The 16,895-nt window shown below is 36.5% G+C and overlaps 1 protein-coding gene across 1 annotated transcript in view; it reads right to left on the minus strand.

Annotated features, from left to right (window-relative positions):
* MPHOSPH6 (M-phase phosphoprotein 6) overlaps positions 1–10,383 on the minus strand; it is an 11,501-nt gene extending 1,118 nt beyond the window's left edge. Inside the window, exons 1-4 of the mRNA XM_001380959.5 lie at positions 10,213–10,383; positions 5,937–6,049; positions 5,514–5,604; positions 70–164 (exon numbers count right to left, since the gene is read on the minus strand). Of these exons, the coding sequence (XP_001380996.3) occupies positions 70–164; positions 5,514–5,604; positions 5,937–6,049; positions 10,213–10,368 (455 nt within the window). The 5' untranslated portion in view covers positions 10,369–10,383. The remainder of the gene's footprint in view (positions 1–69; positions 165–5,513; positions 5,605–5,936; positions 6,050–10,212) is intronic.
* Between the last annotated feature and the right edge of the window lie 6,512 nt (positions 10,384–16,895).

The raw sequence follows: 16,895 nt of genomic DNA on the forward strand, positions 1-16,895 counted from the left end.
GAGCAACTGACAGAAACACCAGTGTGTTTTCGGGGTATATTTGATATCCTTTCATAAAGCTTTGGTTACCTTCTGGCCATTTCTTCATCAGACACATCAGCCTCCATTGTTACATCTTCAACTTCTTCCTCTTTGTGTTTGGCATTCATTTGGACCATTAATTTCTTAAAAAGAAACAGAGCATTAGAGCCAATGCAGCTCTGGCTTTATATAGGACTGCTTCCTTCTGGTCAAAAAAAGGAAAGTGAGAAGAGCAGGGAAAATGCAGGAGAGAAATCAAGTTTCAAAATACTGTCCTTAACTTTTAAAGGATTAGAGTAAATGTCAACTTCTAGCCCTCTGGTAACTAAAAGTATTTAGAAAATAAAAGCAATTCAAAATAAGAATGAAGGTCCTACGTATGTCATACTACTAGAAAATAATAAATGTAGGCAAGGATTTTCTTATATTTTTAAGTTATCATATGACTCTCTTAGTCCTTTTCTTATCACCAGGAATCAAGAATAAAGCAAACTGCTAAATATCACAAAACAAAACTGAACCTACCTCAAAGGAAACATTTCCAAATTATAACTTTGACATCCATACAAAACTGTAATTGGGAGGTTAGTGGTTGCTTGAGATAGGCAAAAAGAAAAAAAAGAATACAAAGATTAGGGTTTGGGGTTTGATAGGTACGGTGACCAACTTCAACTGCACAAAGCTGGTTTAGGGCCAGTTCTGAAGATAATTGTATTTATGATTGTCAAAGCATATAAAACATGTGTGTATTGGGGGCTCTATAATTCCAAATGCAGTTAAGCAACTTAATCATGATCCAGATGTTCTGTGGTCTCAGCAAGAATTCTATGTGTGCAGAAGACATTTTTAATCTACATGCTATATATACTGTGCAACTAAGTCATAAAATTGCAAATCATTAAGAATTAGAAAGAACCTTAGAGATTATGTAGTCTAATCACCTGATTTTACTAAGCAGGACTGACTTAACAGAGATCAACAAATTTAAAGACACTTGCAGTTAATGGCATAGATGGGCTCCAGAATCCAGCTATGACCTTTAGGCCAATGCCTTTTCTTTTATACCAAGAAGCTTTTTAAAAACTTATAGTCTGTAGAATTGGGAAGAGAGCTTAGTGATCACATAAATGCCTCCGCCCCTCAATCATTGCTAATATGCTAAAAAAGAAGGGTGAAATTACTTACTCAAGCCTACAGAAATAATAAATAACTTAGCTAAAAGTAGCTAAAAGCTAAAAAAAACTTTAGCTAAAAGCTAAAAAATAATTTAGCTAAAAGTGAAACCTAGATTTTCAGACTACAAATCTGTAACTCTTGTCACTTTCATACATTATTTTTTTGTATAGTCCCAAGCTGCTGGGATCCCAGGGCTGGTTCTGGACTATTGCAGGTAAGCATCTAAGTCCAAGTGAAGATACTGTCCCATAGATGTTCTGCAAATCATTACTTTAAAAATATATGCATATAACTATTAATGAATTTACCTGAGATTGCCAAGGAGAGCACAGAAGTTTAGGTTTTATTTATAAAAAGTGCTTTCTACTTTGGTCACCTGTCTAATGCTGAGATAAGAAATGACTTCTTGCTGAAAGAATTTGGTCAAAAAGTTGTTTGAAAGATGTTCTACATAGGATTCTTTGGTTTGTATTGAATAAACAAATCACTATAGGCAGTCAATTTTTTTCTCTTCAATTCATGTGATATTATTCCCAGACTAGTTTTATTGAATACATTTTAAACTTTTGGACAATAATTATTATTTATTATTATAAACAAACTTTATAGAAATATTTATATAAAATAATAAATATTATAAACAAATAATAAAATATAACTATCTGGATAACTATTATTATAATTAAGCTATTCTTTTAACTATAAACCATGTTTATCACAATCATAAATTAAAATGCTATAAACCATTAATAATATTTTTTAAATTACAAAAAATGGATAATTAAAAGCATGGCATTGTTAAGTGTTGGGCTTGGTATCAGGAAGGTCTACATTCAGATCCCACCTCAAAGTAGTTGTTTTTCAGTGGTGAGTCACTCATGTTCTAAGTACCTCAAGGTACTTAGATATGATCTATGGTGTTAGAAGTTTCCTACATAGTTTCCTACATAGAAAACATCATTTTTGTATTACTATAAAACATGGTCTAGGTCTGTACATACTGCAAATATTATAATAAGGCCATTTGATTTATCATGCTTTTTCTGTTAACTGAATTTCAAGTTTTCTTAAAATCCACAAAATATATCTACTTAGAAACTCTTCAGACTCATACTCACAACACTTTACCTAAAAGAGGCCTTAGAGATTATTCATATCATGGATGAGAAAATTTAGGTCCAAAGAAGTTAAGTGATTTGATCAAAGTCATGTAGTTTTTAACAGAGTTTGTAAAAGAGCCGAGATGACCTGGTGACTCCCGATTTCTGGTTCAGCGGTCTTTCTGCTATACTTTTAGGCTAGTATTGTGTTTGACAATGGAAACTGAACCACAAAACAAATGTAGGTTGTACTGTGGTGTTTGTAGTACAGCAGAAAGGGCCAGAGTCAAGAAGACCTGAGTTCCAATACAGCTTCAGATAATTTTTAGCTGTGAACCCTGGGCAAATCATGTAGCATCTTTGATCTTAGATTTCAGTTGCTATTCCATTGTTGTTTCATCATATATCTTGTAGTGGCATGCATTTACAGATTCTGACAATATTTGTATTGTCAGAAATTGTATTGTATTGTGTACAGGAAAGGGAACTGAAGGGAACAAGCATTTCCTAACTTCCTACTGTGACCCAGGTACTATACTAATTGCTTTACAAATATTATCTTATTTAATCCTCACAACAGCCCTGAAAAGGCATCTTTGCAAAGATGCTACATGATTTGCCCAGGGTTCACAGCTATACAGTTGTAGATGAAACAACAATGGAATAGCAACTGAAATCTAACAACTTAGGATAGCCCTTCCTTTGCAATAAGCTTCTAATGAAAACTTACATTCTGTGAAACTCTCAAACCCCACTTTATATACCTCAATTAAAAACAGTAAAGTTTTTGAGATAAAAATGACCATAGAACCTTGAGTTGTTCATTTAGTCCAAATTCCTATCCAGATCCTGAAACTTCTTTGTTCTTTGCTGTTTTTTTCTTTCCGTTTTAAAATTCTCTTTTACCTAGGATATGTCTACTAAAACAAATAAATATAACATTTACACATGAAAATCACCGTAGTTTTCAAAAGCTTTGTGATGCAGAATTTAATGGATCTGTGAACTCACTGGTGTGGGTGGTCATTCTATCAGTACTGATTATAAGCCATCAATGCCTACTCCTCATGGACCATTGTCCATGTCCTTAATTATTTGCTCAAAGCATTCATAGTCTTACAATAATATTTTTAGTATTTCTTGGACATACCAATGGACAACATCCATTAAGGTAAATTCCACTTCTGTTACATGACAATCTTTGAAATAATATCAGAATTTACTCTCATTCCACCCCCCCCTTTAAAAACCAGAACTAATAAATCTCTTTTTAGCAACTCCAATTTAGTTTTTTTAGATTAAATAAGATGAAATAGAAGAGATTTTTGTATTAGAGCAACACAGAAATATCTTTTGTATTATTTATTCAGAAGTGCCCCCAAATGTTGTCAAGATGGCACATTAAAAACTCCTTAATCAGTCCCAAGTAGATTAGTCTTATTGTTACCCAGGACACAGGAATTCTCGGTGTCCTTACATTCTCAGAAAAGTACAAGCCCTGATATTCACCTGAAATTTTGCTGGAGGACTAACTGTTGCTCAGAACACAGAAACTTATCCCAATCTGCATTTGGGCTTACATGTACAGATCCTTTCATGTGTTTGAAATTGAGACACACACAGCAAGTGGTATCAGCTCACCAAGTCTTTAATGTATTTTTATGTAATCATGCTATTGATGGCAATTTTGATATGTTATGAGTAGGTATGGCCCAGAGCCATGACAAACCCTCAAGTTAAGTAGCTCAATAGCAGAATAAGGCATAGGATTGTAACAATGTATTTCAGTAAATAGAGCACAGGGTGAAAAGACCTGGGGTAGATTTGCTTAAGAGATTTCTTAGCTCTGTGATGATGGACAAGTGATTTTATATATCTGAACCTATTTTTCTCTCTTTGGAAATTGTTGATAATTCCAGAATTGTTATGAGGAACAAAAAGAATGTACATAAGATGCTTCATAGAATTTAAAATGTTCTGTAAAGATGAACTATTTATTTTATTGATACACCTACTTTGGCCGACTGCAAAGACCATGCCATCACTCTGAAAATGGATCCTTGCCCATTTGGGTAGTGATATTTCCTAACTCACCTTGGGAAGACACTTCCAGAAACTTTGAAGGAAAGTTCTGTTAATGGGGCTTTCTGCAGGTCTGGCCTCAAAGGCCTTACGGGGCTAGTTCAAGACTCCCAACAACCTAATCATAACCTCTAAATTTTTTGGTGCCTTCTATAGACATTTACACAAGTAAAACATTTCTTAGACATATCTGATCTACTTTCCTTGTCTCTCTTTTAGGGCTGTTAGGAATACAACCACCAATTTCCATCTGGCTAGGGTTTCTGTTTTAGGGGGCTCCTACCTTGAAGATGGTTTTTACCTATACCTGAATTTCTCTCTCACTCATCTTTTCTCTTTTCCACTCAGCTCCTTTCCTTCTTTTTAACATTCTTTTATTTTTTGCCATTAGTCTGTCAAATTATAAACTTCTTGAAGACATGGAAAGTGGCCTGCCCATGACAGGAGTACATAGTAGGCAATTAATGTCTGCTGAATTAAATGAAACCATTAAAGTTCCCAAACAAAAACAAATATTTACTGCATGTTTACCTTAGCACAAACCTAATTTTTGAAAATCCAAATGAACAAAAGAGATAAACTAGGTAATGATTGTTTAAAGCATGAGTACACAGAGCACTAAATCTGAGTTAGATAATCTGGCTTCAATTCTAGCTCTGGTAATTATAAATTGTGTGACTGTAAGCAACTTAGTACACCTCTGGCCTCACTTATCTGCAAAATAAAGGGATTGGCCAAATGACCTCTAATACTTTTTTGGCAATACCACTCCATGGATTGATAAAAGAATGTGTCATAAGACTGCCTTTAAATCCTATGCATGAGAATTAAAATTTAATTTACACAATAATTTAAAGGGAAAGTTGAGGTATGCAAAAGGGAGATATATCTGTAAAGACTAGTAAGAAAAAAAAAATTCAGAACAAATGGCACCATTTGAATCAAAATCCTGATATTCTTAAAGAAGACAAGGATTACAAAGTTCCAGCTTCAAATTACAATGAGCCTAGAAGCTGCCCTATGTACTCTAAGAATTGTTATCCTCCATTAAGGATACATTATTTTCTAAAAAACCACTACTGGTAGAAGTAATTAAATTAGAAAAATCTCAAATTTGGAATAACTATTAAATACCTCGATTTCTGGATTAAACCCTCTGAATGACATTCTTCCATACAAAAGATCTTCACAAAGCATAAAGCTCTGCTCCTCTATTATGAAACTCCTAAAGGGGGAAATATATTTATATGAATATCACGTCTTTATTATTTGCAATAAAGAACAGCAAACAAAAGCCGAAAATAAAATGCAAAACTACCCAATTTTAGGTTTTTATTAGACTCAAGGGAAAAGTCAGAGATGGCTTAACTAAAGAAAAAATCAAGTTTGAATATACTATCTTATAAATTTCCCCCTTGGCAAACAGCATCAAATTGAAGAAAGCAAAAGATTAGCAAATTTTCCTAGGCAGTTCATTTGCATTTAATTTACTTTCATTTACAGGACATTTCTTCTGGATAAAAGGGACATTATAGATGCAAATTCCAATAAACTTACTCTTTTTCCTTAAGTTCAGGTAAATCCAAGTACCAGTGTTCTTCACTGATTATTTTTTTTTCTTCCTCTTCTAGTTGTTTTTTAGTTTCTGCATCCAATCCTCTTTGCATGAACTAGATTAAAAACAATGTAATCAATCAAGTAATGAGCTAAAAATAGTTTTAAACTTTCACACTTTCATGGATCCATGATTTTATTCCCTTAGTTGGTATGGAAGGAAAGTCATCTTTGTGTGATCCTTGCTCTATTCTCCAAAATTGCTTGAGTCATTGCAAAAGCCTCCTACTTTAACTTCCTGCACCAAAGTGCTTCCCCATTCAGATCTATTCTCTGCTCAGATGCCAAAGAGATTTTCCTGAAAGAAGTCTGACCCTTGTCCCTCCCTGCCCCACCAATATACATGTATTCCATAAGCTCCAGTGCCTCCCTGTTACCTCTGGCATCAAATATAAAACCCTCTCTGGCATTTAGAGCCATTTACAATCTGATGCCTTTCCATATTTTGAGTCTTTTTACATCATACTCCTCTCCACAAACTGTATGTTCCAGTTACATTGGCCTACTTGCTATTCCTCACACCTGATATTCTATCTAATGTCTCCATTTGCACTGGTCGATGTGTGAATGCCTTCATTTTTCATCTTCAACTCCTAGGTTCTGTGAGATTGGAATTCCCCTCCCTTTGTTTTAATTTAATTTTAATTTAATCAGGGACTTCGTTGGTGATGAGCCTCATTCCATTAGAATGGCAATTAGGGTATTTAACTAAACTGCTCTCTACCTCTTTCCTACATTTCCCTTTCTTTACAATCACTATTTTGATGTAGTAATGCTACAAACAGCCTCATAATTTTAATTTTAATTATTACAATTTGGTTACCTTTTAATTATTATAGTTCTCTGGACTCCTTGAAGCCTCTACTCAAATCCCATCTTCTACAGGAAGACTTTCATAGCTCACTCACTCAGTTCCCCCTTTTCCTCTGAGAACTTTTCAGTTATGATGTAGATGTCTAATATATAGTTATTTGCATCTTGTCTCCCCCATTAGAATGTGAGTTCCTGGAGGACAAGGACCCTGGTTTTGACTTTCTTTTTATCTTTAGCACAGCACATAGAATAGACTTAATAAATATTTAATGACTGACTTAAAGAGAATTTGCAAAACAATCTGGAGTTCTTCCTCTGGGCTGTCCATCTCTTATTACTACATGACTGGTTCACCTATTTTCCAATCAGATATTTCCTATATAAGATTTCTTATTCCTTTTATGTAGAGTTCATTATTAGAAATACAAGAATACGTTGAAGAAATTACGGGTGTGGTTTCAGACCACCACAATAAAGTGAGTTGCAATAATTTTTTGGTTTTCCAGTGCATATAAAAGTTATGTTTGTACTATATTATAATCAATTAAGTGGGCAATAGTATTATGCCTGAAAAAAATCCCTCAATATAAATACATTAATTTAAAAATACTTTATTGCTAAAAATTGCTAACCATTATCTAAGCCTTCAATGAGTTGTAATCTTTTCGCTCTGGACAGTCTTGCCTCAGCGTTGATGGCTGCTGACTGAGCAGGGTCATTATTGCTGAAGGCTGAAGTGGGTGTGACAGCTTCTTAATATAAGATAACAATGAAGTTTGCTTCATTGATTGACTCTTCCTTTCATCTGAATACTTAGATGCCACTGTAGATTTATTAATTGGCCAAATTTCAATATTGTTGTCTCAGGGAATAGGGAGGCCCAAGGAGAGGGAGAGAAAAGGGGAACAGTCAAAACACACACATTTATTAAGTTTGCTATCTTATATGGGCATGGTTTGTGGTGATAGATGTGAGACAGGATGTGTGCACATGCAATTGGAAATGTGGCACTGACAAACTCAATTCAAAGCCATAAAGTTTTATTTTGTAAAAAAAAAAAAGTGTCTTTTAAGTACAATAAAGCAAAATGCAACAAAATAAGGCATGCCTGAATGCTCCATTTTAATTTAATTTGTATCTCTCCACTGCCATGTGTTACCTGCAACTCTGATTCCAAGGAGAAAATATTAAAAGATTTACAAATACAGGGTTTTTGGTGGGAGAAGACTGAGGTTAAAAGATGAGTACTGCAAAATATCTTAATTCAGTCCACTCTTCTGATTCAAGAATAGGTCCAATTCATAGTCTATATATGCACTGCCTGTGTCAAAAACAAGTACTGATGTCAACAGATTGTCATCTAATTATTCACATCATTGTCTGGACAGTAGGCACATGCCATTCATTTGCATTTTCCTAAAAAATTGATAGTCCCCACCTCTTTTGATTAATCAAGAGATTCTATTGCAATTGCATGTAAATGATAATGCAATTGGCATTGCAATCAGCATGTCACCTGTAAATGGAAGCACTAGAAAAAAATCTCATCATCTATAGGGAATCTCTTCTTCTCACTGGATCATGAGCAGTGTGCCTTCCATGACAATGATGATGATATTCTTAATTGTTCACCCCATTTTGGTGAGACTTTTTTCTTTTTTTATGCCTCATTTAATTATCAGAGGGTTACTGAATAATTAATTACCTTGTGACTGCAAATACCAGAAAAAAATTGTCTGATCTTAAAATATACAGGGGAGATTCTTAAATGAAAGACAGTCTTTGCAAAGTACAATCTAGTCTTTTCTACACATTTTGGTAAACTGAGTGGTTGCAGATGTGGATTGCTATAGAAAAATGTTATAAAAAAACTATTTTCTCACATTTTCATCAAAGCTATTATCAATATATTTGTTGATTGTGATCACTGATATGACAGACATGTACACTAAGTTAAATTTAGTTGACTTGAAAATAAATATAATACAATTTTAAACATTCAGTTCCATTTTATGGCCAGATAAAGGGAGAGAACAAAAAAAGGAAGATATAAGAACAGTTAAGAGACTCAAAGAGAGTGAGAAGAGACAAACAAAAAGGTCTAGGATTCTTTTTTTCTTCTTCTGGAACCTATAAAGGCTAGAAATTGTTCCTTAGATAAAATTAAAACTGCCATGGATTTCAAAGCTAAACTACTGCTTCAGTGCTGATCCTTAAATTTCTATTTTCAAAGTTAATTTTTCTCTCTTGAGTTTCCTGACCATTTCTAAACATCTTTGGAAAATCTTTAATAGCCAGGGTGCCCTGCAAGCACCTGAAAATTTAAATACAGAATGTATTTTCAACCCCCACCATTCTCTACTTACATTGATTTCTATTTTTTACTATGGCATCTCCATTTATAACAGTCATCAGACCTCACTATTCACTGATGATAACTTCTTATCATGGCTTTAGTCCCTAAATCACTCTACTTGTCCAATCTCTCATTACCACCTCCTACTCACACTGCCACTACCCTACTTCAGCATTCATTTTTTTGTCTGTATTCTTTTTTATTTTAAATTTCCTAACAGTTTTCTCCGTCTCAGATCTCTCCATCAATTAGGTCTGAACATTCATTCACTAATCTATTCCACAGTTCAGACACTGTCCTAGGTGCTAGGGATAAAAAAGTCAAAATGAAATTTCCTCCTGCTTAATCTCAGCTTCCAGGATTTTCTGACTTCTTTATCAAGTCCCAGCTAAAATCCCACCTTCAAAAGGAAGCCGATTTCCTTTGTTTTTAGTTCTTCCTCTGACGATTACTTCCAAAGTATTCTTTACATAGTGTTTGCACATAATTGTTTGAATGTTGTTTCCCCCAGTAGACAGTGAATTTTTTGAACGCAGGGGCTGCATTTTGCCTTTTTTTTTTTTTAAATCTCTAGGTCTTTGGCTCGGTGCCTGCTTAAACACACTCTTAGTAAATGTTTTACTGACTGGCTGACAGGGGGGGTGGGGGGGGGAAGGCCCCTGCCCTAAAGAAGCTTACATTCTCCTGGTGGAAAAAATAATTCTAGACGTGTAAGTAAATACGAAATTGTGTAGAGTCATTATAAAGTGACTTGGAGAACAGGGCCCTGAGGGCAGAGGAAATGTTCATTTCTAAAATTTCTCTCTGACCACGTCAGTCGTCAGTCTTCAGCTGAAAACATTCAAGGGCTTTTTTTTTTTTCCCCCGCTGACAGAATAAAGTCCAGCATTCTGAGTCTGGCATTCCACATCCATGGTCTGGTCCCAAGTTTCCTCTGCAGCCCCAGACTGCGGCCTCCGCGACGAGTCTCGGGGCCTCGCCTCTCTCCGCTCCTGAGTCCACAGTCTCCCTTGGGGACCCCGCATTATCTTCCGCCACGACGTCTCTTACCTTCATCCGCATCAGATTCTTGGACAGCTTCGGTTTAGACGTGGCCTCCATGGCTCCTCCACCAGTCTCCCCGAAAGTACACGGGAAAACTCCGAGAGGAATGTTGTCGCTTCTTACTACGTCACTTTCTCGCGCCGCTTGGGTGCGAAGCGTCATCTTCTCTCTCCAGCAGGAGAGGCGGGGGCGGGGTGGCTCAGGATTGACTAACCCGAGGCCTTTGCAGATTCCCTTGATGCGCCTGCGCAGATTGCGGGGTTGGAAGCGAGGTTCTAGCTGTGGGTCTTGGTACACTTGTATGCCTGTAGGGAATCGGTTTGAGTGCCTTATGCGAACGTGCAGCTGGGTTCCGTTGACACCTGGTTTATTTCCCACGCTAGTGTTAGCCCGGGCTTGGACCTTCCGCAGATTATCCTTCGCTCTATCACATCATTCTCCTGCCTGATTGCTAACCTGGGAGAAGATGGCAAGAATACCCCAGCTTTAAAGGGAAGGAGGAGGAAAACTACCAGCAATTACAAAGCTTAAGCTGGAAGGGTTTTAGAAAAGGCCATCTAGCCCAACCCCCTCAATTTAACAGATGGATAAATTGAGACCCAGAGAATTAGGTGATTTCTTGGACTCAGAGTCAGTATTTCATCCCAATTCTTTGATTTCAAAGCCACCATTTCAGAGAAGTGGCTTGCCCAGGGTAATAACTGTTTAGGATCTAGTCAAAGAACTTGGGTTTGTATCTTACATCTGCTACTTGTTATCTTTGTGACCTCCAGCAAGTTGTTCCAATTCTGGACCTCAGTTTCTTCATCTAAAAAAATGAGGTATTGGACTAAATGGTCCCTTCTAGTCATGGGTCTATGAACTTAAGATAGTAAAGACAGAACTCAAATCTTGGTTCTCTGATACTTCACCTGCTGCTTCCTCAAAGCATTTGTCAGCATGTTGGAGGAAACAAAAAATGGGTTCAAATCCTGCCTCTAATATTTATGACCTTTGTGAATTTGGGCAAGTTACTAAACTTCCTTCAGACTTAGTTTTCTTGAATATAAAATTTTGGATTAGTCTAGATGATCTCTAAGGTCCTATCCAACTCTATCATCTATGATCAGATTTAGAACTGTTAGGGGCTTTAGACATTAAATTCAACTCCTTACTTTTACAGAGAAGAAGGAAGACTTAGAGAGAAGTGACTTTGATCAAGATCATACAATTTGTAAATGATTCCAATCCAGGTTCTCTGACTCCAAAGTCATTGCTTTTTCTATTGATCAGTGCTCCTTAGGGCTAATGATTCCTCTATAGGTATGTCTACCTATTATGGGTACCGCAGGAAATATCACATTGGGTCAGATGCCACAGTTCATTTAGTAGCCCAGGGTTGGGGGCAATGCTATGTGAGAGGTTGATTTTCTCCATAAAGTCAGCTTTAAAAATCAGTTGTTGGGGTAGCTAGGTGACTTAGTGAAAAAAGTGCCAGGCTTGGAGTAAGGAGATCCTGGGTTCAAATATGACCTCAGATACTTCCTAGTTTTGTGACCCTGGGCAAGTCACTTAACCCCAATTGTCTAGCCCTCATTGCTTTTTTGTCTTAGAACCTAGGACCAATTCTAAGTCAGAAAGTAAGAATTAAAAAAAAAAAGTCAGTTATATGTCCCAAGCTTTCCTTACTACCTATTTTGGTGGTGGTGTTCATCACTTTTGAATTAATTTTTCCTCTTCTTATGCCACTTCTTGGTAAAATGACATCTTTTCAACTATCTCCCTTCCTGTTATTCTCCCCACCTCCTTCTATGTGCCTTTTCTGAGGTCTTCCTTCATTTCTTTCTCTCAACTAGATATAATATGGAAATGCAATGTAAATTTTAAGTGTTTGCTTTATAAGAACAAAAAGAAATTGTATGTATGAACAAGAAGAAATATAATAGCCTTATATTTCTTGTCAAACTGAAAGCTTTTTGTTTCCTCTGATACAAGGTAAAACAATTAAAAATTTTTTAGTTTTAGTTTTAGGGGTTTTTTATATATGGGTTAGTGGGCATCAATTTGAAAATGATCCTTACCCCCCTGCTATATAGATATTTAGACATTTAAAAAATTAATGCATTTCATTGTGCTATAAGTAGTTCATTAGGAAAGACAATGATTAATTTCATGAGTCTTACAATGAACTTGAAGAGATTATAGATGTAGATTTTTGTTGGAAAGGTGAGCTAGCTTTCATAGAAACAACTCTACCTTACACCTTTGCTGAAGGGATACAAGAAACTCCTCTGAGGAGTTCCTAGTTATTTTGGCTGCCTCCAAGAGGACTGGCAACTGAAAGACAAGGAAGATAGGCTCTTGTTGAAAGAGCTATCTACTCCCTGAGGTATATGAAAGTGAACTGTGAAACAACTTCCTCTTTATTTCTTTTCTTAGGCTTTATCTCCTTTAGCTTTCTAGACCAGGGTGCAACAGGGATAGTCATGAATTATTTTCTTCTACCATCCTAAGCAGAAAAAGAAGACACAGGAAGCACATGATGCTGGGCCTGTGTTTGGTTAAGTGAGTTTGAGAGACAAGTACCTGTGTCTCCAGGTCCTGGCTTCCTTCTCTTGACCTTATGTTTTCTTGAGCAAAGATCAGAGACTAGTAATCTTATGGAGACATTTCCAACCTTGGTGATTGTGTCATGGATATTTCTGAGTTTGAGATCTACTAAGTTCTTGAGTCTTCAAGACATCTAGAGTTCCTGAATTTGAGCCTTGGTGTTAGCTTCTTAGAGGGAAAAGATTTTAGAACCCAGTATAATTTTGGAGGAGGAAAAGAATAGTACTGTTGCTGGAAGAATAAAGGCACATTCTGTGGAAGAGAGAGAGAGATACTGAAGGAAATACAAGGACTGGTTTTTACAGTGAAATCTCATGCAAGAAGGAGATAGAACTTTGGCTGCCAATAGGGGATGGGAATGGAATCTCCAGCTAAGAAAAGCAGGTGAACAGTTGGGGATATGCCTCTTTTTCCTTCTGAACTGAGGGGGAAAGGAACAAATCTCACTGATCATATCCAGCTACAAATCCCTCGTTGAACTGAGGAGATCCAGACTTACCATCTGTCTGTATAATTGGTGGATAGAGACTTTTTCCCTTTGGGAAAGGCAATAGCCTATCCATCAGAAAATTTCCTTCAAAAGCTGTATCTCTGTCTCAGGAAAATACATCATCCTGACTACACAAAGATCTTAAGGTCTTCTGGGACTTAGACCCTAGACCTGAGTTTCAAACCCTTGAAGAAAATTTAGGAGGAAAATAGATTAGGGACTTCCTGTTACCCTCTTCCCTAACCTACTATACCAGATCTATCCCCAAATAAATAGATTTTTTAACTTACTGAGGAACCAGACATCTTCTTCAATGTACTAAGGGGATCATAGATAACAATCAGCTAAAGAAGTGAATAGTAACAGAGATTGAAGGGGATTTTCTCTTACCCTTCAGCTCTGGGCATAGATTAACTCCAACTTCTCTGAGACAGCTCTGCCTGGGAGGGAAGTGGTGTTTCTCTTTATCTGTTCCCTCCCTCTCAGTTACCTGTCAAACTTTGATTACTGATCCCCCACTAGTACAGTTTTGGCACCCCAGTTTCACAAAGAATCCATCTTAGCCAACTGCAAGGGGGTTGACAGTTGGAACCCCTGAACAAGGGTAGCCATCTTTGGGGTTCAGGTGAAGAGATCAATAAAAGGAAGAAACAATATGTGGCAGTTACTATTTTGGGTTTCTGTTATCATGATTCTGGATATATATTGGACTTACTATCTAATATATAACACTGTAACATCTGTAGTAATGGATACCATTGAGCTGATTTCAACTACCACCTCTTTCATGACTATCATACCTTTCAACAACTCAGTTGTGTGGCAAACAGTAACCCAAATATATGTTATCCTCTGTAAGATAAATTTAGTGTTTTGACTTGAAATCTGAATAATTGGTCGCCAGGGAAAGTTCCCAAATAATAAAATACCCAAATCATCTTAGAATTATGGTGATTTAATTAATATAGAGAGAAATAATTAAGAGAGAGAGAGAGAGAGAAAGAAAGAGAGAGAGAGAGAGAGAGAGAGAGAGAGAGAGAGAGAGAGAGAGAGAGAGAGAATTAATTTAAACTGCTCTGGCTTAGGCTGAGCCAGGCAGTAGTTAAAGGCCCTGGCCAAAGTGGCCTCCCTGAGCCTAAGGGTAAGGGAGTCAGTCTTATCACTCACCATGAGACCCGTCTCCAAGCTGGGTTCCAGCCTTCCACTAAACTCAATCTCCTGAACTGAGTTCAGAAATAATCTCTTGAACTGACTTTTAGCCTTCTTTTAAAGAGAATTTTCTCTTATGTCACCTCCCCTAAATTTTTGCATCTACCAATCACAGTAGACATTTTTTTCCAGGACTGCCCATTCTTAGTTCTCACCACTCTTTGGTTCTCACCTTCTCTGGTTAGATTATATCTTCTGAGGTACTTCACACTTCTTTGTTAAGCTCACCCTTTTGTGAGTTACTTGATCTTTTTGTGATTAATTTAACCTTTATAGATACTTAACACCTTTTTGTATTAGATCTAAAAATAGACCTAGCTTAAGGTTCTAGCTTCACTATAAGGTATGAGTTAAGTACCTTCATTGTTCAATTAGGAGTTTATAACTTTATCTTCCCCTAAAGCATGTCTGAGTAGGGTGAAGTAATTTTAAAAATTCACAATCCCCCCTGATGATCATTGGGAGACTAGTCTCCCCATTGATCATTTAACATAATCATCTTGTAGACCTAAAGCACTTCTAACTACAGATGTATACCACATTCAGTTTTCTAAGAGGAAATTATAATAGTTAGGAAGAAGTAGAAAAGAGAGAAATCAAAACCAATGTTTTGCTAGGCGCATTGACAAAAAGCCAAATTAGGGGCAATCCCCTTGGCATAAAAGTGTACATTTACAAATTAATGTGCAATCAAACTTCAGTTCAATCAACCACACCTAAAGTTCATTCTTGATCTTCTTGATGTAGTATAGGTTTTCTGGCATCTTTCTGTAACAGTTCATTCACTGGATTTAGGAGTTATCAAGCTTCTTTCCTTGAAGATCTTTCTACCTCATGGCAGCTCTTTAGACCTTGACCTATGTAAAGACCGTAATAAAAATAATCTTGCCTAAGAAACAAGCCCAAATCTTCCTTATTGATTTTTTTGACAATTATTTTTTTTTTAATGTGGTCAATTTCGAACATTATTCTCTGGTTACAAAAATCATTTTTTATTCCTTCCTCCCCTCCCCTTTCCCCTCCCTTTCCATAGCCGATGCACAATTCCACTGTTTTTACATGTGTCTTTGATCAGAATCCATTTCCTTATTGTTGGTATTTGCACTAGGATGTTCATTCAGAGTCTACATCCCCAATCGTATCCCCCTCAACCCATGCAATCAAGCAGTTGTTTTTTCTTTGGTGTTTTTACTCCCACAGTTTTTCCTCTGAATGTGGATAGTGGTCTTTCTCATAGATTGCTCTGGGGTGTTCAGGATCACTGCATTTCCACTAATGGAGAAGTCCATTACATTCGATTGTACCACAGTGTATCAGTCTCTGTGTACAATATTCTTCTTGCTCTGTTCCTTTCGCTCCACATCACTTCCTGGAGGTTGTTCCAGTTTCCATAGAATTCCTCCACTTTATTATTCCTTTGAGCACAATAGTATTCCATCACCAACATATACCACAATTAGTTCAGCCATTCTCCAATTGAAGAGCATCCCCTCATTTTCCAATTTTTTGCGACCACAAAGAGCGCAGCTATGAATATTCTTGTACAAATCTTCCTTATTGATAACAAACTAAAAGAATTAGTTAAACAGATCTGCAAGAAATATCTAAGAACAAAGATAAGGATAGTGAGTTGGGGACTGAAGATACACAAAAAAGAAAATGTTACAAAGAAAGACAAAATGGTCAGTAATACAGATAAGGCTAAAGATTCAATTGATGATACTGTAGTTGACAATTCTAAATCAGTTAACAAGACAGAGAACACCACAACATCATAAGTCACAGGGGCACACAAAATCATGCCTCTTCGTGAAGTGGCCAGGCTGACTGATAATTCTGAGGTATTACATACTAAAATACACAAATCCTTCACTATGCAAGACCTGGAATCTCTGAAGAAGAGATTACCAAAATTCATTTCTGAACTCCACAAATGTGTTAAGGAACTGAAGAGAGCATTATTTAAAGTGTATGAACCTGACTTTGAAGATGTAGAGTTAATTATGGGGGAAGTATTCAGTTCTCATGAACAGAGACAGTTTGTAGAGAAAACTAGACAACATGACAATCTGATGGACTGGCCTACTGCACAGGAGAGGGAAGATCTTGACTTTTGTAAGACCAGCAAATTGGGAAAGGAATAAAGGCACATTCTCAGCAGGATATAAGTTTTCTGCTAATACTCTATGACATTGTTGTGAGCCACTTAGAAAGTACAGGTAGAAGTGAATGGATAACATTTGTTTCAAAGTCCAACAAAATGACCTCACTTTGGAGATGGGGAGAGAGAGGCTTTTAATGGGATTCATGAGTGTTTTATAATTTTCTATTTATTCTTGAACTCCGGTGAATTTTTAGCATCTTGTGCATTTTTTTAGTTGTTGAAACAAAGGCTGTAATT

The sequence above is a fragment of the Monodelphis domestica genome, chromosome 1 (assembly GCF_027887165.1).
Source record: "Monodelphis domestica isolate mMonDom1 chromosome 1, mMonDom1.pri, whole genome shotgun sequence".
Taxonomy (NCBI): Eukaryota; Metazoa; Chordata; class Mammalia; order Didelphimorphia; family Didelphidae; genus Monodelphis; species Monodelphis domestica.